This window comes from Myotis lucifugus, unplaced genomic scaffold, assembly GCF_000147115.1.
Source record: "Myotis lucifugus unplaced genomic scaffold, Myoluc2.0 scaffold_66, whole genome shotgun sequence".
NCBI classification, from domain to species: domain Eukaryota; kingdom Metazoa; phylum Chordata; class Mammalia; order Chiroptera; family Vespertilionidae; genus Myotis; species Myotis lucifugus.
In genome coordinates, this window is record NW_005871114.1 from 1,049,976 (window position 1) to 1,072,714 (window position 22,739).

General features: G+C 55.2%; 1 protein-coding gene and 1 long non-coding RNA gene across 2 annotated transcripts in view; one reads left to right on the forward strand and one right to left on the reverse strand.

Annotated features, from left to right (window-relative positions):
• PYROXD2 (pyridine nucleotide-disulphide oxidoreductase domain 2) overlaps window positions 1-17,153 on the forward strand; it is a 23,235-nt gene extending 6,082 nt beyond the window's left edge. The window contains 15 exon segments of the mRNA XM_006089952.3: window positions 524-617; window positions 702-775; window positions 2,899-3,030; window positions 3,033-3,056; window positions 4,851-5,004; window positions 6,411-6,472; window positions 6,568-6,665; window positions 8,687-8,828; window positions 9,208-9,339; window positions 10,867-10,939; window positions 11,192-11,348; window positions 13,459-13,613; window positions 14,304-14,410; window positions 15,789-15,909; window positions 16,679-17,153. Coding sequence (XP_006090014.1) covers window positions 524-617; window positions 702-775; window positions 2,899-3,030; window positions 3,033-3,056; window positions 4,851-5,004; window positions 6,411-6,472; window positions 6,568-6,665; window positions 8,687-8,828; window positions 9,208-9,339; window positions 10,867-10,939; window positions 11,192-11,348; window positions 13,459-13,613; window positions 14,304-14,410; window positions 15,789-15,909; window positions 16,679-16,749 — 1,596 coding nt within the window. The 3' untranslated portion in view covers window positions 16,750-17,153.
• Window positions 15,379-19,415, reverse strand: LOC106697380. Its single transcript, XR_001348476.2, has 4 exons — window positions 18,967-19,415; window positions 18,608-18,743; window positions 17,564-17,707; window positions 15,379-15,522 (listed from the first exon to the last, which is right to left on the reverse strand). It is a non-coding gene; the product is annotated as an uncharacterized LOC106697380 (long non-coding RNA).
• Between the last annotated feature and the right edge of the window lie 3,324 nt (window positions 19,416-22,739).

Here is a 22,739-nt window from a genome sequence, read left to right on the forward strand (position 1 = left end):
AGAGCCAGGTGAAGTGGGTATTGTTATCATGGCCCCATTTTGCACATGAGGAGATGGAGGCCAGGTGGCTCCGCGCCGAAGCTGCCCAGGCAGGAGAGGAGTAGAAGCCATGGGGAGGGGAGGTCAGGCTCAGCGCTCACAGCCCAGTCACTCCGGCCTCTGGGGGGGAGGAGGGGGGGAAAGGAGGCTTGCCCTGCCTGGAGGAGGGGGCCTGAGTTCCCAGAGGCCCTGGGGCCTTGTGAGGAGGGAGGAGGCTTGCCCTGCCTGGAGGAGGGGGCCTGAGTTGCCAGAGGCTCCTGGGCCTGCCTGGAGGGAAGGTGAGAGGCAGCCAGGAAGCAGAGGGGCGGAGCAGTCATGTGGGATCTTAGAAGACATTTGGGAAAGCGAGTTTCAGGGGAAGCAAGGGGAACGGCTTCCCACAGGCGGGAACAGCGTGAGCCCGGGTGGCAGGCTGGCCTGCAGTGCGGCCCCTGAGACTGCAGGTGGCCACCAGGGTGCAGGGAGGGTGCTGTATGTCCCCCAGGCGGCCTACCTACAGAGGACGGGGGTGAACACGGCCGTCTTTGAGAGACGCCATGTGATCGGGGGCGCAGCTGTCACGGAGGAGATCATTCCAGGTGAGCCCGGGCGGTGGAGTGGGGGCAGCGGCGGGGTGACCGCCAGTGGCCGCCCGTGACTGTCTTCATGTGATTCGGTTTCAGGGTTCAAGTTCTCCCGAGCATCCTACCTCCTCAGCCTGCTGAGACCACAGATCTACACTGACCTGGAGCTGAAGGTAGAGCCCCGCTGCGGCCCAGCCTTGGGGGGGGGAGGGGTCAGTTCCATCTTCCCCCCGGGGTGAGGCTCCCCACAAGGTGATTCCCGGCACCTGAGGCCTCGCTTCTATCCGAGGGCCTATCTGTCCACGGTCTCCTTGGTACGTGCCCTGATGGTTTGGTCTAGTCCACCCACTGTCTTAAAAATCGGGAACTTTCACATAAAAATCAGACTTATTTTAATGGAGGAGCTTTATCAACACGAGGCCCGAGTTTCTCCATGCAGCACTGATCCCCATGTGGGGCGGGGGTCCCCTGCCCTGCCCTGCCCCAGCCCTGACTTGTCTGGCCCTCGGGAACCGGCCTGAACCCTTGAGCCCCAAGTTTGCAAAGCTGAGCAAAGCTGCCTCAGGCCAGGAGCCTGCCTGGCTGAGGTCCTGCCGCCCTGGCAGCCCGAGCAGGAGTGGAAGGACTTTCACCTCTTCCGGCGCCAGGGCTGCTGGGAGCCATCTGAACCCTCTCAGTGGCCCCTCTGCCTCTCTTGGGTTAACCTTGGTCACAGGCTGGGCCAGCACTGCCCCCACCCCCCTTCCACATTCCTTTCACCCCTCGCTGCCTCTTGTATAAACTCTGCTCACAGCCCAGGGCCGCTGAGCCCCTCCCTGCGCGGTGCCTGTCGCCCCAGAGAACGGGTCCCTGTGCCACCCGTGCCGGAGGCCGCCACGCGCTTTAGCGCCAACTTTGCTCTAAATTGGAAGTTTGAAATTGATAAGATGTTGAGCCACTGTTCACAGCTCTTGGGCTGCTTGAACTGGTTCATGTAGAGGAGTTCTCCAAACTAGATAACTACAGAAACGCACTAAAGAAATTATTCTTTGAGCCGGGGAGAGAGAGAGAGAGAGAGAGAGAGAGAGAGAGCATTGACCAGCCAGGACTGGGTGAAATGTAGCCAAGGACGGGAAAGGCCTCTGGTCTTAAATGTAGCCAAGGACGGGAAAGGCCTCTGGTCTTCAGCCCGTACCAGCCTAGAGCTGGCGGGCTTGCAGACGCACCAGCTGTGCGCAGAGGCAGCCGCGGTTCGGGAAGGGGTGGGGTAGACCCTCCTGTGAAAAATCTAGCTTCTGAAAATGGAGAGTCACAGAATAGAATTTTTCACATGATTAATAGCTTTATTAATAAAATAAATTAAAAATATGTGCTCCTGAAAGGTTCCGTGTGCTCCTCAAATATTTGTAAGTCAAATCATATTTTAAATGCATCAAGGGAACTTCCATTTAAGGTGACCCTGGAGTAAATGAGTCTGCAAAGTAAATAAAAATTTTTGATGTGAATAATTTATCTACCTTGTAAGTATGGATTTTCACATAATTGTTTTTTTATTGTGTCTTTCCAAATTTTAATTATTTATTTCTGGAGCGGGGGCAGCTGTAGACTAGTGTGGAGCGTGAGCCAGGGCTTCTGAGTCAGAGATGTGGTTTTGAAACCCGATCTACCTTCCAATGTGACCTTGGGCAAGTTATTTACCTTCCCCGAGCCTCAGCTGTTGCATTTGTACAAAGAAGATGGTATAGAGCTGTTGTGGGCTGACCATTGTAACCCCTAGGCCAGGCCCTGGCACAGGGTAGCGTGGTGTGACACGGAGCGGTGTGGCATGGTGTGATGGTGTGGTATGACATGGTGTGACACGGAGTGGTGTGGTGTGGTATGACATGGTGTGACAGGGTGTGGTTTGTGTGTCGTGGTGTGTTGTGATGTGGTGTGATGTGATATGAGGTGGTGTGTTGTGATGTGGTGTGACATGGTGTGACACGGAGTGGTGTGGCGTGGTATGACATGGTGTGACAGGGTGTGGCTTTGTGTGTCGTGGTGTGTTGTGATGTGATATGAGGTGGTGTGACGGTGTGACACGGAGTGGTGTGGCTTTGTGTGTCCTGGTGTGATGTGGCGTAGTGTAGTGTAGTGTGATATGGTCTGCCACAGAGTGCCTGGGCACGGGGGCTTTACACACTTTCACTGAAGAATAGGAATCAGGACCGTGGGAAGCTGCATGCAGGTATCTCAATGGTCATAAACACAACCGGAGAAGCTCAAGGGCAGAGGCCACCATCCCTCCCACGTCGCTTGTTCTGCCTGTGTCCCGCAGAAACACGGGCTGAGAGTTCATCTTCGAAACCCCCACTCCTTCACCCCGATGCTGGAAGAAGGCACGCGGAGCAAGGCGCCCAGGTCCCTACTTTTGGGCACAGACATGGCGGAAAACCAGAGGCAGATCGGCCCAGTTTCTCGCAGAAGGACGCCCAGGTAGGGGAAAGTGACTGGCGACGGACCTCTTCCTCCCTCTGTCGCCTGCAGGCGGCTCTTGAAAGGAAACGGGCCTAGTTGGACTTGTCCAGGAGCACAGGTCCAAGGGCCAGGGGGCTCGGACAGGCCACCCCCCCTGCCCTCGATCTTGGGCACTGCAAAGAGAAGGGGGAGATCAGTGGTTAAGACCAGTGGACACTGGAGCCCCTCACACCTGTGTGTTCAGGACGCGGCCGCTGTTCCGATGGCCTCTGTCTTCTGCGTGTCAGAGGGAGGCCCTGGCAGGTGCTTACACTGTGTGCTCTGTCTCCGCTGCTTTCAGACAGAACTCTAAGTGGTTATCAATATTAAAGCACATGGAGGCCGAGACGAAGGATCAAGGGCGGATCAGAGACGATTAAGGATAGAATGAACTGGATCAGGAATCTAGGACAAGGAGGTTGTAATAAATATTCATTCGATTTGGCGTCAATCCCCCGACAGCCCAAGGCAAGAACTTGTACGCGATGGCATGCGGGTCTGCTGAGCGGAAGCAGCGCATCTGACAGCGAACGCACAATTTCCCCAGGCTTCTTCCTGGGATTGCATTATAAGGAATTTGTTGGGTAGCTTTGTCTAACGAGTTAGTGAATATAATGGGCCTGGTGTGATTGGTTTGCAGATATAAAAAGATTCCTTAAATGGCTATTTTTTGTACTAAGCCTAGATATAAGCTGAAGGCAGGGCCTTAACTCAGATCTTGTGCAGACATTTTTATAAGAACCTAGGTTACTGTAATCAATGTGTGTTGCTTTTTGTGAGGCTAGTCTATCACCAGGGAATATCTCTTCAACCAGCAATTTCCAAACCCGGCTGACAGTCAGGGTCGCCCAGGGAGCTTGGCTTTGTTTTCAAAGTGATTCTTTTGTGCACTGGGTCGGGGACCACTGCCTCCACCCTGTGCTCCAAACCCTGCCACCTCAGACTCACGAGGGAGCACTTAGGACAAGGCCAGGGCCCGGGGCCTGTGGGATGGGGCGGTGGCCTGGAGTGCCGGCAGTACACATCCCCTGTGGGAAGTCAGGGCCCTGGATTCTGGCTTCGTCTTTGTCGATTGTCACACTAAAGGCCTCCCGCAGAAAGAGCTATGCAGCTTCACTGTGTACTTCAACACAGAACTTTCCTTTATGTAACAATTAAATTCTGTAGGTATATCCGTGAGTCTGGATGAACCAAAAATTAAGAGCTCTGGGCTGAAAATGAAGATAAGGCCTCCAGGGCACAGGCAGCCACCCAGCTCCTGTCGCCCATGGGGGGAGGGGGTGTCGACGTGGATTCTGTCGTGGGAGCTCGTGGGGTGATGGGGTGCAGACCTGGTCCTGCTGTGATGAGAGGACGTGGGAGATGCAGAGCAGGAAGGAGCAGTCGGCGTGCTGGAGCGCAGGGAAAGGATCCTACTTCCCCGCAGAGAAAGAATAAACCGCTCAGTGGTTCTTGGTTTATCGCGGAGACCACATCCTGAGTACTTGCCAGGTTCCTGTGGCGGACGACTGGTCCTGGCCAGCTTAACCCCTGTTCCTGCCACCACCGATGGCTCTCCCGCGGCCCAGGCTCGCTCTGACCTCCCCTGGTGTGGACCTCAGCACAGACCCGGACAGGGAGTGACAGCACAGCCACACTGAGACAGCTGGGCATCGGGCCAGAGGACCAGGAGGCTCCGCTGAGGGCAGCGGCCACGTGGGGGCAGCATGGAGGGCAGAGCATGGGACCATGTCCTTCTAGGCAACAGTGCCTGGACTTGGGGTTGTGTTCCAGGCTTTTCCCAAATACGAGGCCTTCATGAATCGCTTGGCATCAGCCATCGACCCTCTGCTGGACGCAGCGCCCGTGGACATGGAGGCCTTCCGGCGGGGCTCCCTGCTGCAGAGGCTCCGGGCGCTCTCCACCCTCGCACCCCTGCTGCAGGCAGGTAAGTCCGGCCGGCATCAGGCAGATGAGTGACCTTCACGGAGCCGAGCCCACTGTCGCCATGATCAGACGTAGGCCTGAGCCTCCAAGGCAGCCTGCCAGCTGCCATGCATTAAGGGCTGCCGGGAGGTCGGCGAGGAGGTCGTGCCTGGCGTGCCCTAAAGCCAGAGCCCACACTAAGGCTTACGTGCGAGCGGTTCGTTTTGCAGGGTGATCCAGGGAAGGGAGAGAGAAACTGGGAAGAGGGGAGTCCACACCAGCGTGCTGCCGTGCGGGCCACCACGCAGGTGACAGGTGCTGGGTCCCGAGAGGACCCCCTAGACGCCCTAGGAGATGCACGTGAGGACCAGCCCCCAGAGAAGGAAGGGAGACTTTCCCCATTAGGTTCTGTCTCCCAGTGATCAAAGGGGGTTTAACTCCTACATAGGGCTGGGCATCCATGGGTGTCAGGTGGCCTTTTGTGGGCGTCCTGTCTTGGGGCCAGAGAAGCCCCAAGGCTGAAATGAAGAGGCGCACCTTACAGGCGTGAGGTGAGATCTGTCGATGGCACCGTGTGGAGCTGATGGAAGCCTGCCTGGCCCTGGTCGTTAGAGAGAGGGGCCAGGAGAGTTTGGAGAGGATGCTAGATTGGGGCTTAGCAGGAAAAACTTCTGTGATTGATTAGTGATGTCTGCCACGGCTATGAAAAGGGAAGTTTGGCTACGTATGCTATTCTTTTCTACTCCTCCAGGTTATAAAGACCAGTTTAGCTTCTGTATTCTAGAAAAATACTGAAACAGTTAGCTGTGGCCACAAAATTGCTACATAAAACTGTAGAACTTCAGTGGCATATAAAAATTAATTTCTCACAAATCTGCATGGTTTAGCTCAGTGATGGCGAACCTATGACACACGTGTCAGAGGTGACACGCGAACTCATTTTTTTGGTTGATTTTTCTTTGTTAAATGGCATTTAAATATATAAAATAAATATCAAAAATATAAGTCTTTGTTTTACTATGGTTGCAAATATCAAAAAATTTCTATATGTGACACGGCACCAGAGTTAAGTTAGGGTTTTTCAAAATGCTGACACGCCGAGCTCAAAAGGTTCGCCATCACTGGTTTAGCTGATCCCAACTGGGCTCAGCCGATCTGGTCTGGTCTCACACATGTTGGTGGCTGGGGCAGATCAGCGAGGGCAGCTGTGCTCCAGGCGCCTGTCCTCCTGGGAGCTGCAGGCCTTCTTACATTACTGGCAGAAGCTCAGAGGGCAAGCCCCGATGTGCAGGCCAGTTTCAAGCCACTGTCTGCATCACAACTTAAAGCATTCCACTGACCAAGCAAACCCTGTGGATGAGTCCAGAATCGAGTCAGAGCGTTTCCTTCTCGCCTGTCTGTCTATGTTTGATGGGTCTTCTCTTTCAGGCCGCATCCTGGGGGCCCAGCTGCCCCAGTATTACCAGGTCCTCACAGCTCCCATTACCAAGGTGAGGGGCTCCCAGCCTCAGGCAGGGCCTGGCAGTGAGGGGTTCTCTCCCTCCGATGGCCCTAAGCTCTTCTCCTTGCCGTGTTACTGTCCCAGGTGCTGGATCAGTGGTTTGAGTCCGAGCCTCTAAAAGCTACTCTAGCAACGGATGCTGTGATTGGAGCCATGACCAGCCCCCACACTCCAGGGAGTGGGTGAGTGTGGGCGGCGAGGTGGGGCAGTGGGAGTGGAGCGAATTCCCCCCAAAGCGTGATAACAACAGTCACTGACTGAGCTCCCCCTGTGAGCCAAGCAGGAAGCCACACACTCCGTACACGATCCATCTGACCCTCACGCTAGGACCTAAGAGCCGTGGTTCAGAGAAGGGAAGTGTTTTGCCCGAAGTCACACAGCTACGAAGTGGCAGGGGTGATTTGCAGCCCAAGTTGTCTGACCCCCAAAAAGTCCTTCTTAGCTGCTGCTCTCTGTTCTTCAGTAAGAAAAGCCTCTCACCCACCTCCCACGGTGACATCTCACGTGAATGTATCTTCTTCCCACCCTTTCTCCTCTTCTCTCCCTCACTGCTCTTCCCATCTCTTCCCGCCCAGGAAGCCCTGCTGCCCCTCCCCCTCCCACCGACCCTTTCCCTGGGTCCCAGGACAGGCTCACACACAGACACCTGGGTAAGGGTGGGCAGCCGCCTTCCCTCTGTGAGCGGGGGTGTGCTAGCAGCCTGAGCCAGCAGGGGGCAGTCACACACAGTGGGGTCCTTGGCTGCGGTAGGACAGAGTGAAGCCCCCAAGAGCAGGAAGGGCGGGGTGTGTGTTGGGACAGAGGATGCTGCCAGGTGTTGGGCCGCGTCCAAAGCACCAGAAGATGCAGCTAGAAGCTGTCAATGTGTCTTTTCTCTCAAGGGAGGGAGTGCCCCTTGGAAGTGGTTTCCCGCGTGCACTAAGCCAGCCCCCCATTCCCCAGGGCCGGGAAAAAGGGGGGCTGGCAGCAGTTGCCACACCTCGGCCAAGCTCTGTGATCAAACAATCAATGGGGATCTTCCAGCTGGGGCTTCCTACCCTTTTCTCTGTGGGCCTCCAGGAGGCTTAGCTACTGCCCAGGTTGTAAAATGTGCCTTTAAGTAATTTGTTTCTTCATTAATTCTTTCAATAAATATTGATGGAGCACTTGTCTGTGCGAGGTGCTAGGGCGACAGTAGAGAATGGAGCTGAAATCCTGTGGGTGAGGTGGACGCAGAGCAGGCACTGACAGCGAAGTGCCGAGGTGCTGGGATGGGAAGGAGGCCGGGACCACGTGCTCTCGGTCAGAGAAGCCCTGCAGGAGAGAGCGTCGGTTAAGCGGAGCCTCTAAGGACAGGAGGAACTAGGGAAGCAAAAGACGAGGGAGGAAGGGGCTCTAGGCAGCTGTGCTCCATGTGCAGAGGTTGGGAGTTGAGAAACCAGGTGGTCTATTCGAGGGTCTAAAGGAGGTTCCGTTTGGTAGGAGTGTGGGCTGGGAGGGGGCACGGTGAGGGATGCGGCTCAAGATCAGGCAGGATCCCTGGGGGCCCATTTCAGACTCTGGCCATGACCAACAAGGAGCCGAGAAGGTTTGACAGGAGAGCAGGGCCAGGGCACAGCTGGGTTTTGAGATGGGACTCCAGGTTCGACGTGGAGAAGGTTCTGCAGGGAAGAGAGAGGGGAGAAGGTGGTCCAGTGAGGAAGGCCCACTGCAGTGTTTACGGAGGAGCAGAGCGTGGCCTGGACCAGGGAAGGACGCAGGGAGCAGGGGCAGGAAGCTCTTCAGAGGCGGAGGTGACAGCACGTGGTTGGATGGAGGGCGTGAGAGACTAGTAGGAGGCAGGTTTCTTCTGGAAACTGAAGATGCCGTTCTTTGGGGTGGGGAAGGTTGAAGGAGAAACAGGTTGGTGGATGGGGGCAAAGATTGGGTTTAAGACGCCTGATAAGAAACCATGCAAATGGGGACCTCGGTGGGTAGCTGGACAGACGGACTGGAGCGCAGGAGAGAGCCGGAGCTGCAGCACCAGACACATGTGCACGGGGAGAGAACTGGGATGGGGAAGCAAAGGCTCTTACAAGAGCCTAAGCCCGTTGAAAGGCTAGTGGGGCAGGTTGGATGGGAAGAGAGAGGCTGAAGGTACAATTCAGGGTGGAATATTTGCACCTTGAACTCTGAGGAGATTAAATCCCACCTCCGGCCACTAAGTCTGATGATCTGCCCTCAGGTATGTGCTGCTGCATCACGTGATGGGGGGCCTGGAGGGGATGCAGGGGGCCTGGGGCTACGTCCAGGGAGGCATGGGTGCCCTCTCGGACGCCATCGCCAGCTCAGCCACCGCGCACGGAGCAAGTATCTTCACTGAGAAGGTGAGTGGCCCCTCTGTCCCCTCCTCTGATGGTTGGCTAGGGTCCTTCCAAAACCTCAGATTCGCAAGTTCCCTCATTTTACCAATGGACAAGGCGGGGCTTGGAGTTGAGGGGCTCAGTCATGCAGCCTGTTAGTAGCTGCACAGCTGTCCACCGGGTCCCGGCTCCCGTCAAGTTCACTGCCACTGTCCACAGTTGGGCTGAGCCTTCCAGGCGGAGGGGCGGGCTAGGCTTCCCCGAGGAGCTGCGAGCTCGGCCGGTGGCTTCAGGGTTCGGAAGCTGTGACTGTCCAGGAGCAGCAGACACCATGGAAATCCTTCAAGGTCTCACCTCGTTTTCCTTCCTGGGGGCTTCTGGGGCCTCACTGTGTGGGGTGCAGACGGTGGCTAAGGTGCAGGTGAGCAGAGGACGCGTGCGAGGAGTGGTGCTGCAGGACGGCTCGGAGGTGAGGAGCAAAGTGGTGCTGTCCAACGCGGAGCCCCAGACCACCTTCCTGAAGCTGACGCCACAGGTGAGCCTGGCGGGGGTGGGGGTGGGGGTGGGGGTTAAGATCTCTGTCCAGCCCAGACCGATGGCTCAGTGGTGGAGGGTTGACCTATGAACCAGGAGGTCACAGTTCAATTCCCGGTCAGGGCACCTGCTCAGGTTGTGGGCTCGATTTCCCAGTTGGGGAAGCGGGGGGGCGGGGGGTACAGGAGGCAGCCAATCAATGATTCTCTCTCATCATTGATGTTTCTATCCCCCTCTCCCTCTCCCTTCACCTCTCTGAAGTCAATAAAAAAACACAAATTTTTTAAAGATCTCTGCCAAGACAGGAGCTGAGAAATGGGGTGATCGAGGGAGCTGGAACTGCATAGGGTAGGAGATGCAAGGGCCAAGTCTGCCCACCTTTGGGGAAGCCAGTCCTCCTCTTTCTCACGTTGCAGACAGGTAACAAACAGGGCAGAGCCTCACAGGTGAGGAGAAAGGTCCAGAGAGGTGAGGTGCCCTGGGCCGTTCAGGTGACAAAGGACAGAGCCAGAGCTGGGACCCAGAGTTATTTATACAACTGTCCTGCTACCCCGGTTCCTCCCTTCTAACCAGCCCCGGTTCCACGGCCTGTGTGGATTACCTATTTCCATACGAATGCCGCATCACAAACAGCCACAGGACTCCTGGGCATGGGACAAGAACTACTGATTTAGCACAGAGAGCTGGAGAAGTCCGTTGATCTTGGCTAAGTTCAGCTGATTTGGGCTCCTCGTGCATCTGCCATCAGCTCTGAGCCCCGCTGACCTGGGCTGGGCTCGCTCACATGCCAGCCAGGGGTTCAGGAGGCGTGGCTAGTGCAGGACAGTTTCTGCCCAAATGACCTGGGCCGGTGTGTGTGTGTGTGGGGAGGGGGGGGGGGGGGCTCTGTTCCACCTGTCCTTCATCCTCTAGCGTATTCTCAGCGTCTGGCAGAGGCAAAAGCAAGCGAACTCAACCAGGCAAGCCCTTTCCAGGCTTCGGTTTGCATCCCATTCACACTGGCCTTGTTCAAGGCCAACCCCAGAGTCAGAATGGGAGGACATTACAGAGAGGGATGCACAGAGAGGCCTGAGGATTGGGAACAATTCTTGCAACTGACCACACCTCCCCTGTCCCTAAGATAGGCGGCGATATGAGCACGGAGCTCCCAACCATTCTTGGGGCTATTCTTGAGACAAGCACCTCTTTTTTCTGAGTGATTCCACTACTAAAATCCAACAAACGTCCGTTCAAAAGCCTCTTGTTAAGGCACTTCTGAGATCATCAAGACTTCCAACAGCTTACGGACGGGAGGAGAAAGAGGCCTGCAGACCACGGGCCGTGTCGAAAGCAGGAGTCAGTGTGGGCCATTTACAGTCAGGACTGCTGGCAGGTCACAGAGGAAGAGTGGTCAGCGCTGAGCAGGAGGGGGGGGGGCTTCACGGAGGAGGGGGTGGATTTCCGGAAGTAGAAGTCAAGAGACCGGTCTGAGCCAAGGAGGAAGGCCGCCACTTTGGGGCCAGGCCTTTATGGAGACTTCCACTTGCAGGAATGGCTTCCCGAAGAGTTCACACAGAGGATCTCTCAGCTGGACGTCCGGTCGCCGGTCACCAAGATCAACGGTAAGAGCAAAGCCCACTGCAGGGCCGTCTCTCGGCCACGCTCAGAGTGAGCAGCGTCCAGGTCTGGGGGAAACTGACCTCATCATCATTTCTGTCCCCGACCTCCAGCCTGCCCCCCGATTTGAAGGGGAAACACTTTTTCATACTTTCTCTTCCCAGGGTGAGCAGGGTGATGGGGAGAGAAGGAGGATCCCGGGGTGCAGAGGACACAGGCCGTGGGGCCCTGACCCCTCCCTTCCTTTGGTTCCTCAGTGGCTGTCAACCGGCTGCCTGACTTCCTGGCGGCCCCCAATGCTCCCAGGGGCCAGCTGCTGCCCCATCACCAGTGCTCCATCCACCTGAACTGTGAAGACACCCACCTGCTCCACCAGGCCTTTGAGGATGCCATGGATGGCCGGCCCTCCCACAGGTGAGCGGTCCCTGGGCTTTGCACCCCTGGGGTGTTCTCAGCCATGGCCCTAGGGAGGTGGGGGCGACTGTCCGGACACAGTAGGCTTGTCTCTTCCTCCTGGTGTTAAATATTCACAACGAGGTAGGACCTGCCTAAACCCACACTTAGATCCAAGGCGAGGAAATGCATCCCAGGCAGGAAGTATGGGCCGGAACAGGGAAGGGACGAAGAGGGCAGCAGGTTCAGCCAAGTAGCACGATTAGCAGAAGGAGCAAAGAGAACAGAGCTGGCGTTTGGGAAGAACTGGAGAAAATGCAGGAGAGAAAGGGCATTTATCCAATTCAGCTGCCTGCCCAGGGGGCCACACTCACGGATTCCATATCCGCTCTTATCTCTGATAAGCTGCTTCATGCAAAACTTGGAAAAGGATTTTCCACCTCCCACCGCACCGCAGCTGTATCTCCATCCTAGGAACAGGCAGGGATGTTCGGGAGCAAACATCTGTCCATCCTGTCCATGTCCCCCAAAACTTGTTGAAAACCGATCTGTGCCAGGCTCTGTATAGGCACAGGTTGAAGGGACCAGGGGTCGGGTAGGGGCATGAGGCAGACACTAAGTTAATCATAAGACGGTCACACAAACGTTAACAGCACGAGGTAAAGAGGATGTGGGCCCGAGAGAGGGGGAGAGGGCGAAGCCCACTTATCCATTCATAAATATTTGGGGCCCTGCTCTGTTACAGGTTAGTTCAGGGACCAGGGTGCAACGCAGAAGCAGAGTCAACAAGGCCTCTGCCCTCGGGTCACTGGCATTTTACGGTGGAGACAAGATAGCCATGCACTGTGACATGGAGAAAAATAGGTCGGGGAGGGGGTGTTGCTAGTCTTCATTAGAGGGTCAGAAGAGGCTTCGCTCATAACTTTGCATTTGAGCAGAGACCTGAAGGAGGTCTGTGGGTATCTGAGGAAGAACATCCAGACGGAGGGGAAAGTCAGGTGCAAAGGCCCTGGGGCAGGAGGGTGCTGCTGTGTGGGAGGCACGGGAATGAGGCCAGCGTGGCTGGAGAAAGAGAACCTGGGAGTGAAGGGCAGCGGGTGGGGTCTGAGCCGCAGCTGCTACATCCTGCTGGGCTGTCGACCACTGCTGGACTTTCCTCCAGGGGAGTGTGGGCGGAGCCTCGCTTGCATTTCAGAAGGACCACTGTGGCCACTGTGCGGAGAAAAAGGATGTCTACGCAATGGGTTACTATTACAGACCCAAGGGAGAAGGGGTGGAGGCTTGGCCCAGGGTGGGGGCGGTGGAAGTGATGAGAAGTGGCCACATACTGGGTATTTGAGGGCAAAGCTGCCAGGATTGGCTGTTGGGCAGGAAGTGGGGTCGGAACGAGAAAGAGAAGCCCCAGGAGAGGGTGTTTCCTTTGTCGGGGAGGGTAGGAGGCGTGGGCAGGGAGGAGCGGGTTCTGGCGGATCCCAGGCATTCGGTTTGGCAAGTTACTTTGGAGGGGCCTAGTGGACACACAGCCCAGAGGACGCGCTGAAGGGAGGGACGCGGCGAGGAGGGGCACTCGGTGGCCTAGGGATGGCAGTGTTTGGAGGCCAGAGGAACACTGTGCTGCAGGCGGAACAGGTGTTGTAACCAGGGAGGGGCAGGAGGCGGTTCCTGGGCTGCTGGTGCCCGGCAGCTCTGTGTTGCTTGGCCTGCTGGGGCAGGCGGCCAGGCAGGGGTAAGAGAGGTTGAAACCTGGCTGCCCAAGCGCCTGCTGACTTAGCCTGGCCCCTTCGCTCATTCGTGCTGTTTGTCTGGGCCTGGGACATTCGAGACCCTTTGTTCTACAGGCGGTGGTGGAGGAAGGCAGGGAAGGCCAGGCATTCGGGGCTGGGGCTGGCGGGACCAGAGACCCTGGGGCCGGGGCTGGGGCTGGGCTCCTCGGGAGTAGTCTGGACTCTCCTGGTGGCCACTGCCCCTGTGCCGGTGACCAGCCACCTTGGCCTCACAGAGACGATCCGCCGGCCTGGGCGTCATCTCGTCCCAGGCCTTCCTCTTGTCCCCTGTCATCTCAGAGCGGCCCCAGCCCCTTCCCTTGGGGCAACTGCTTCTTCGGATCTGACCGTCCCTCCTCCTGTCACAGGCCTATGATCGAGCTCTGCATCCCTTCCTCACTGGACCCCACGCTGGCTCCCCCCGGCTGCCACGTGGTCTCCCTCTTCACTCAGTACACTCCCTACACCCTGGCCGGAGGCAAAGTCTGGGATGAGCAGGAGAGAAACGCTTATGCAGACAAAGGTAAGGAGTTCCGCTAGACTTCCTGTCTGCAGTGGCAGCTGGCTGGGTGGTCTGAAGGGCCCTCTCCTCTGCGTCCCCCGCCTTCAGGATCTGCCCCATGAGAAGAGAATTATCCAAGGGAACTAATCTACAAAGTGAATGCCCGGGGTCAGGCACTGGGCCAAGAAAGTAAAACAGACACAGGTCCTGCCCTCGAGTGGCTCACGGTCCAGTGGGTTGAGTAACAAGGAAACCAATCTTACAGTACAAGGTCCTGTGTGAACCGAAGGAGGAAGCGTAGGCGGAGGGACGTGGAGAGCTTTCCAAAGCAGGGGCCATGGGAGCTGGGCTTTACAGGATGAACAGGAGTTCGCCAGGTAGCAAGTGGCATTCCAAGCAAAAGAAATAGCTTGAGCAAAGCGATGCGGTAAGGAAAGCTTTGCACAGTCAAGGAGAAACAAATCACTTTGTGTTGAGGGTTGAGGTAAGAAGGTGGGACTAGCGTGAGGTCCATAGGCCTTTGTACTGAATTATTTATTTGCCTGAGGATTGTTTCTATCTATCTATCTATCTATCTATCTATCTATCTATCTAATTTTGCTTATTGAGATGTAATTTGCAGTGTATAGTTTAATGAATTACAGTAAACTTGCCAAATTGTGAACCATAACGCCTCCTCCTAACACCCCGTCTCCCTGCTGCCCGGACCAGTGTTCGACTGCATCGAGGCCTACGCCCCTGGCTTCAAGGGCTCCGTGGTGGGCAGAGACATCCTCACTCCGCCTGACCTGGAGAGAATCTTTGGGCTTCCTGGAGGGGTAAGAATAAGTGCGGGGGTCCCTCATCACATTCTTCTCTCTGTACCCCACTCCCTGGCGTGTCCCCCACACAGCCTTCACCCGAAGGGAGGGCAGTGGCAGGGCCCATGGCGGAGAGGGGACAGAGGAGGGGCCCCATCTAGGGAGCGGGCAGAGCTGGGAGATCCAGGCAGGGGAGGCAGCACCTGCTGGGGAGCTCACCAGGCCTGGGGCCCCTCCACCTGGACGTCCATGGCCGCCCGTCCCATTTGAGCTTCTTCAGAGGGAGCGCCCTTCCTCCAGGCAGCCGGCCCTCAGGCTCCTGGTCAGGGTCCCAAGCCTCCCTGAGGCTGGAGGCAGGGGGGCGAGTGAGGAGGCCAGTCCCAACCCCGTGGCACCAGCCTCCTGTGGCTGCTGACCGTGGCCCTGTGTCTGGGCCCAGATGGGATGCGCTGCTCGTGTAAAAGGCACACCAGGTTGCAAAGACTTCGTGTGGGAAAAGTGTACAGTGTCTCATTCATCACGGCGCTATTGATCCCGTGTTGAAATGATAATGTGCTGGGTCTACTGGGTTAAATGAAACACACACTGACATTGATTTCACCAGTCCCTTTTTTAAATTTTAATGTGGCTCCTAGAAAATAAAAGTCACCTATGTGGCTCACGTTAGATTTTATTGGATCCCTGGTCCAGCTCTAGGATAAAGGAGGCCAGGCAGGGGGAAGGGAAAGGAGTGGGTGGGTGTGGAAGGCATGAGGTGGGCAGGGGTGACATGAGGGTCCGCCTGGAGGTTGAGGAGAGGAAGGTGGCGTCTCCACTGGGGGGGGGGGAGACGGGCGAGAGCAGGCTTGAGGGACAGGTCGGTGAGGGGCATGCAGAGAAGCCGCTGGAAGCACACCCGGTGGTGACATCCTGCAGATGTTCGTCTCCTTGCCCAGACCTGCCCGCCCCCCCGCCCCCGCCCCGGCCAGGCCGGTCTGCCCAGGCCATCTGAGCAGAGCTGAGCTCAGTCCCAGGCCCCTCGTCTGCCACTTGCTGTGTTTCTGTGGAGCGTGGATCCCCGGGCCCAGGCTCAGACGGTGTCCTGGTCAAAGAAACACGTGCCAGCAGCCGAAATCAGCAGGTTCCTCTCACTGCAAACGGAGCGGGTTTCGCAGTCCATAGCAGAACATGGAGAATCTCCCTGTCGGTGTCCCGGTTCCCTCGCCTCTGCAGATGCTCCCACCTTCTTTCTTCCTGAAAACATGCCCCTGGGAAGCTCCCCCAGCCCCGGGATGTGCCCCTGTGTCCTCTCTGCATCCTGAGAACCAGGAGAGCACCCTGGAAGGGGGACCCTTGGGGAGCACAGGGGAGTGAAGACCCAAACACTCCGTGTTCACGCCGTGGCCCTGCCTCACAGAACATATTCCACGGCGCCATGGCCCTGGACCAGCTCTACTTCGCCCGCCCCACGCCCCTGCACGCCGGCCACCGCTGCCCGCTCCCGGGCCTCTACCTCTGCGGAAGTGGGGCCCACCCTGGTGAGTGCCCCTCCGTCCCACCACCCCGTGTGGGTGGCGAGGGCTGGCGGGACGTCAGAGGCATGCAGACGGAAACGGGATAAACAGGGAGGGAGGCAGGGAGGGGCCCGGGACCCCCACAGGAACAACCATCCCCACATTCAGGGTTCTCAGGGCTGGGGGACCTGGTGCCCTCTGCCGGGCTGGCCACAACCACAGGCCTGGTAGCTCACACCCTCCTCAGGAGGTTTGGGGGTATGTCCCCGAGGCATCTCCCCACATTCCAGTTTGGACTGTGAGGCACCCATGTCCCTAAATCCCCTCCTTCATTCAGACCAGTCAGGATCGGTAAGTTAATGTCTCCATTTAAACACTCCCCCCCCCCATCCCCAGCGTGACTGGCCTCCCCCAGGCCTCCGTTCATGCCAACACTTACCTGGGCCCTGTCCTTCCCCTCCTCCCCTCAAGCCCTCAGTCCTGTGCCAGTTTCACGTGCTGAGGATCTCCCATCAGGCACATGGGCGCTCAGACCCAAAGGGGCACTTGCTTGGACTGTGGGCCCGGACCCTCCCCAGAGCTCTGAGGCAGGAAATCTGCAGGGGAGCCCAGAGCCTGTCTTCCTCAGGGGTCAGGGGTCAGGGATCAGGGTGGTTCTGAGGCCCACACCAGAGCACGCCAGCATCCTCACTCTGTTTGGCCACTGCTCCCCTGTGAGCCCTGGCCGCTCCCTGGCGGGGGCGGGGGGAGGGGCGTGGAGTGCAGCTTTGGCTCATGGGAGATTCCCTTCCAGGAGGAGGGGTCATGGGAGCCGCTGGTCGCAATGCAGCCCACGTGGTCTTGGAGGACCTCAAGAGCCTGTGACCCTGGCCCAGGAAGAACTGCCCTTGAGCTTGGAGGTCCCACGGGGCCATCTGTCCAGGCTATGGCTGAGGCAGACCAGTACTCACGGCTCAAGCGACTATTTTAGAAAAACACATGCAAGTTACATTCGGCACTGGCTAACCTTGGACCAGGGCTCACAATGAACTGCCTTTGTTGTATTAAAAACAATGTTTTGTACAGTCTGCATTTTTCTATATATTAGAATAGGAAAAACGTAACTGTGTGATTGCATGTCTACGTGATAGTAGGTGGGATTCACTTGTCTGGAATACTCAGTATTCTCACATCAGCGCCTCACAGCCCATTTGGTCAGCAAGCATCCCCATCTCACTGCTGGGCCCCCACCACCCATGGGTTGGGGAGCCGCCCCGTGAGGCCCAATCTGCTGCTGACACTTCCAGGCAAACTCCCCAGGGAGCCACCACGTCATCCACAGGGGCCCCGGGCCTGCACGGTGCCCGGCGTCTCAAACCCTTACCACCGCTGGCCAGGCCAACAGCGGTGAGGGTGAGGGCAAGGCAGGCGCAGCTGAGGGCCACGTTCCTGACTGAGAGCGTCCCACCTCTTCCTTCCCACGAGCAAGACACCTGTGACCTCTGTCCACGTGAACTCGTGTTATTCTCGCGTGGGTTGTCACTCCTGGTCAGAGAGATTCGTACACATGGCCCCGTGGTGATACAACGCCCCAGCCAGCTTCTCAGTCCAGCAGCCCAGGCCACAGGTCCCGGGGCCTCTCCTCCCTCCTTCCCCCGCAAATGAATATGTATTAATGTAGACCCACTCATTACTCAACCTCAATAAACGCAGCTTTCTCACGTGTAGAGGAGTCGTTGTGAAGATCAAGTAAGACAACAGGGCGTGTTTTCGTTCAGTGTCTGGCGCATGGGTGGTCCTGCGGCTGATACTGTTGTTGAGATGTCACCGCCATGTCTGTGTCCTGCGGGAGGAGGGAAAGAAGCATGTGAGGGAGGCAGGTGCGGCTAATATCCAGTGAGACGGGTGAAGGCGGTGGCCTCACCCTCGGTTTCACAGCTCACCCCTTTCCAGCTCCCACATGATGAGAACGGAATTGGATAACAAGTAAGAACTTGCAAAATCTTCAGAGGCCTGGGGCATAGCACATCAGACTTGGTTGTTCAAAAGATTAACAACTGGAGGGGGATGGTAAGTAAGAGTCACAGATACTTAATTTAGAAAATTTTAAAAATACAGTGGGGCCTTGACTTACAAGTTTAATTCGTTCCGTGACGGAGCTTGTAACTCAAATTACTCGTATGTCAAATCATAAAGTGAAGGAGTGAGACACGTGATGCTGGGCTGATGTTGTGGCGTTCACTGTGACGTTCGCTGCGCCAACTAGCGGTGGGGTATCTGAAGCTGGCTCATAACCCGAATTTCAGCTCTCAACTCAAAGCAAAAAATCGGCCGAGAGACGGCTCTTATCTCGAAAAACTCGTTAGTCAGGACACTCGTAAGTCAAGGCCCCACTGTATAATAACAAAGGACATAAAACCCAAACATAATCTTACCTGCAGAAATCACCGTGGTTACCATTTTACAATATTTCTAGCGAGGCTGTTACATCATCTGGATCACATGCTACATTCTCTATGTGAGTTTTATATCTTTCATTTTACTTCATGTCATGAGCATTTATCAGTAGTTTAAAAACATTTGAAAACATTGTTTTTAATAGTTGCCCAATAATCTCTTGTAAGGATGTAGCATACTTCATTGCAGGACACTGAGTTCAGCCTTGGCCTTGGTTGCTAATTAGCACCAGCCACAGGCCAGAAAGCCACTCTTCTTCTACCACATCGACCCTGAAATGACTCACCATCGTGTCTGCCAGGATGCAGCTGCCGGCCAGGCAAACATTCCCGCCGGAGGAGGAGGGAGGGGCCGGGAGCAGTTTCAGCACAGCCAGGAAGCGTTTCCCGCTGTGTGGTGGCTTCCTGTCTGTGTCCACGGCTCTGGAAGATACATTAGGTCCAGATGAGATACACGACCGGGCCTCTGTCCGGTGGGGTGCCTCGGCTCCTATAAGCCCCCGGCACATGCCACCCCACTGAGCAAGGGGACTGAGCTTCCCCGAAGAGATGCCTGCACATGGGCCACGGACCAGCAACCAGTCCCTTGCTGACTTCAGAACGTAAAACTCTCACAAGGATAAATAAGTCGGCACCACATTCGAACCTGATTTATAGTTGTTCGCTTCCTCCGAGCAGCGGGGATCACTTCCTCTGAGGCACAGTCGTGTAAAAACCTGGTGAAGTTGTTAGGTCGTGCGGCTCTGATGGCCCCTGGGCAGCGGTGTCCAGCGCGGCCCGCGGGGAGATGTGAGGGTTACAGCCCTGGGAGGAACTCGGGCGTCCTCGTTGGAGGGATGACAAATGCGGCCGCCGGGCCCCCTGCGGACCTCGTAAGTGTGCATTTTCCTGACGCGTGTTCTGTTTGCAAAGCACTTGACGGCATCGCGTTCTTCTGTGAGAGATTGACGTGAGTCCCGTGGAGAAGGAAGGGCAGGACTTGCCTGAGCCGGGCTGGCACCCTGTGGGGAAAGGGAAACCCTGTGAAATAAGGAGAAACACAAATGGACAGCAAACCCAAAATCATATTTCACCTCCCAGGAATCAGTTACATTCCACTTAAACCAAACTCCCATGTTTTACCTACAAAATAAAGAACAATTATTCCTATTAGAAAATTACCAGTGTGGGCACAAAAAGAGACTCTCAGATGCTGTTGGCAGTGCCATCAAGTTGTATTTGATAATGAGACTCAAAAGACAACATCCAAAAGCCAACCCATGTGGTGGGTTATTCAATGTTTTGTCATTTAACCTCTGAAAAATATCAGAGCTGTCCCCAAGGATGGAGGTACAAGCACATTCATGCAGTTATTTGCAATGGCAAAATATTGAAAGCAGCTTAAATGTCCCAAAATAAAGAATTAAATTCATCTCAGTATTGCATGGGATGGACTACCAAAAGGCATTTTTTAAAATCACATTTTGAAATTACTTTTTTTAATCACATGGAAAAATGCTGATAAAAAATAAGATGCAGTGGAATCCTAATTTTGTTTATAGAGATTAAAATATATATCTTTCTGTCATTCTAACATATATATGAGATATGTGTAATATACACACCATACATATCAGACACACACACACACAGATGGAGATGGAGGACAGAGAAACAAATTGGAAGAAGCAAGTGCGCCCACGTGTTAGCAGGAGCCTGAAGTCTTTCTGCCACTTGCTGGCAGTTTGGAAAACGTTCCTTACTACCTTCATCGAATCTATTTTAGCTTAAGAACAAGCCCAAAGTAAATGGACGGGACTTTGAAACATTGTTTAAAATGATGATCTCAAGTGCATTAATGAACTCCTCATAGACCAGAGACTTCCAGACACGCCTGGGTCTCAGAGTTCCTTAGTGGGGGGACCTCCGTCACAAAGGGGAGGGCAGCATATTGCCGGTGCTTCAACAGCCCGACAGCAATCCTGTGTGCTGGTGGGGAGGCCACAGAGGTGAACCCCAACCTGGATTTTCTTTCCTTTTACCTGAAATTACATCCGTTCTGTCATGCTGGTTGTCACATCCTTTGCTTTGTGGTTAGATTTGTCTTTGACTAATAAAGAAATTGGGATATGAATTAAATGAGCAAAGGATATTTGCTTGGTGGCTTGGTATGCAGACATCATCCAAGACACTAGGTCTCTTAAGAAAAAGTACAGTGTAGTCAATAGTGAGGAAACATCAGGGCCAGGCCCACACTCGCCACTGTGCCCGCTGACCTTTCCTCCCTTTGCTCTTTCAGGGCCCACGGAGGAGGTGGGTCTGGCTCCAGAGCTGGGGTGCACAGGGGAGGAGGATGCCTTCCTCACAGCGCGGACGTGAGGAACATGTATGTAAACATAGCTCACCAAAACACGTGTATCCTACGGCCAGGAAGCCCACTCCAGGCACGCGTATATAAGAAGTACTTCACCAAAAGACATACTAGCCTGATCGTAGCAGCACCGTTCCTCACACCTCCCGCTGGAAACTACCCAAGCGCCTGTCAGCAGGGGCACAGATGAGTAAATTGTGGTCTGTTCACACAATGGGATCCTAGTCAGCAGTGGGAATGAACAGCCTAGAACCACAGGCCACAATAGCATGTTGAATAAAGGAAGCTGGGCACGAAATCCCACAGGCTGGAGGATTCCGTTAAGAATAATGTACAAAAGCAGGTGAACGTCATCTATGCTGTTAGGCATTCACCTTGAGGGTGTTCGGGACTGGAATAGAGCCTGAGAACAAATTTGGGGTGCTGGTAATTTCCTGTCGTTTGATCAGTGTGGTGGTTCAGACTGAAAAATTTCATCCAGCTCTACACTTAGGAGGTTGCCATCTCTCTGAGCATATTACACGTCAATAGAACGTCAAAAAGAAAACTAGCCTGGCGCCCGGCATAAAGTGACAGCACCTGTTAACAGCGTCACTGTAAAGCCCTCAGTTACTGACAAAGCCCTAGGTCTGAGTCTAGACCAGGATGTGGAAATGAAGGAGGTCAGTAGGAAAGGAGACGACAGGGGGAAAGGACCAGATGGATGTGAGGGACAGACCTTCAAAGTGCCCCCACCCATGCTCCCTGCTCGGTGGGAAGGACAGTGACCGGCTTCTAACCAATGGACTATGACAAGGTAACAGGATGCGTGTGATTATGTTCTAAAAGATGACAGGGCCCAGCGTGCAGGAACCTCTCACGCCCTGGCTGGCTGTGAGGAAGCAGCTGGCCACATTGGCAATCCGCACATGGCAGGTAACTGCTGTAGCCTCAGGGATCAGAGAGCAGCTTCCCGCCAACAGCCAGCAAAAACCTGAAGACTACAGTCCTACAGCCTCAAGGAACTGAATGCTGCCAACCGCCATCTGAGGAGACAAATGGGTCCTTCCCCGGTCGGGCCTCCAGGTGAGAGTGCAGCCCTGGCCAGCACCTTAATAGTCGCTTTGCGAGTCCCTGAGAAAAGGACTCAGCTAACCCTGCCTGGATTTCTGACCCCTGGAAACGATGAGATACTAAACGTGTGGTATTTTAATCAGCTGAGTGTGGGGTGATTTGTTACACAGCAATAGATAATACCAGCGCAGGCCAAACAGCCATGCACATGGTGGGTACAAAATCTACCTCATGGTTTCAATTCAAACTGTGCTCCTAGATTTCAAAGTATTTCCATTTAAAAAGACCACATGACCTGGACATCCCTCCCATGGTGGCTGGCCATCTGCCCCCCGAGCGGCTAAGCCGGGAGTCAGCCATCACTGACTGAGGTCGTTGGTCAGATACACCTGGGTTTGTATCCTGGCTCTACTGCCATTTGACCTTGAGAATGTTCCTTAACTCTTCTGAGTCTCAGTTGCTTTTGACTAATGGAGAGAGTGATGTTTGCCAGGTACGAGGCACACAACAAAGACCAGTTTTCTTCCTTCCTTACAAAGTGACACACAGCTACATTCAGAGGGTTCAGACAGGATGAGAGGCACTCTGGAACCTCTGGGCTCCTGTGAAGCAGTGGAATGAAATTAAAGCCACCACGTAGCCCAACTGGTGTGGCTCAGTTGGTTGAGCATTGGGCCAAGAGGTTGCCAGTTCAATTCCTAGTCAGGGCACATGCCTGGATTGTGGGCTCAATCCCCAGTAGGGAGCCTGTAGGAGGCAGCGAATCCATTTTTCTATTTCTCTCTCCCTCTCCCTCCCTCTCTTTGAAATCAATAAAACCACATCCTATATAATAAAAAGGGAATATGCAAATTGACCATCACTCCACCACAAAGATGGCGGCACCCACAGCAGAGGCAGGGGTTTCCATAACACGAGATAGCTGCACCCACAGTGTAGGCTGAGTTCCCTTAACGAGCAATCAGCAGGGACCTGAGGCTGCGCCCCCCCAAGCCCCCCCCATGGGGCTTGACAGG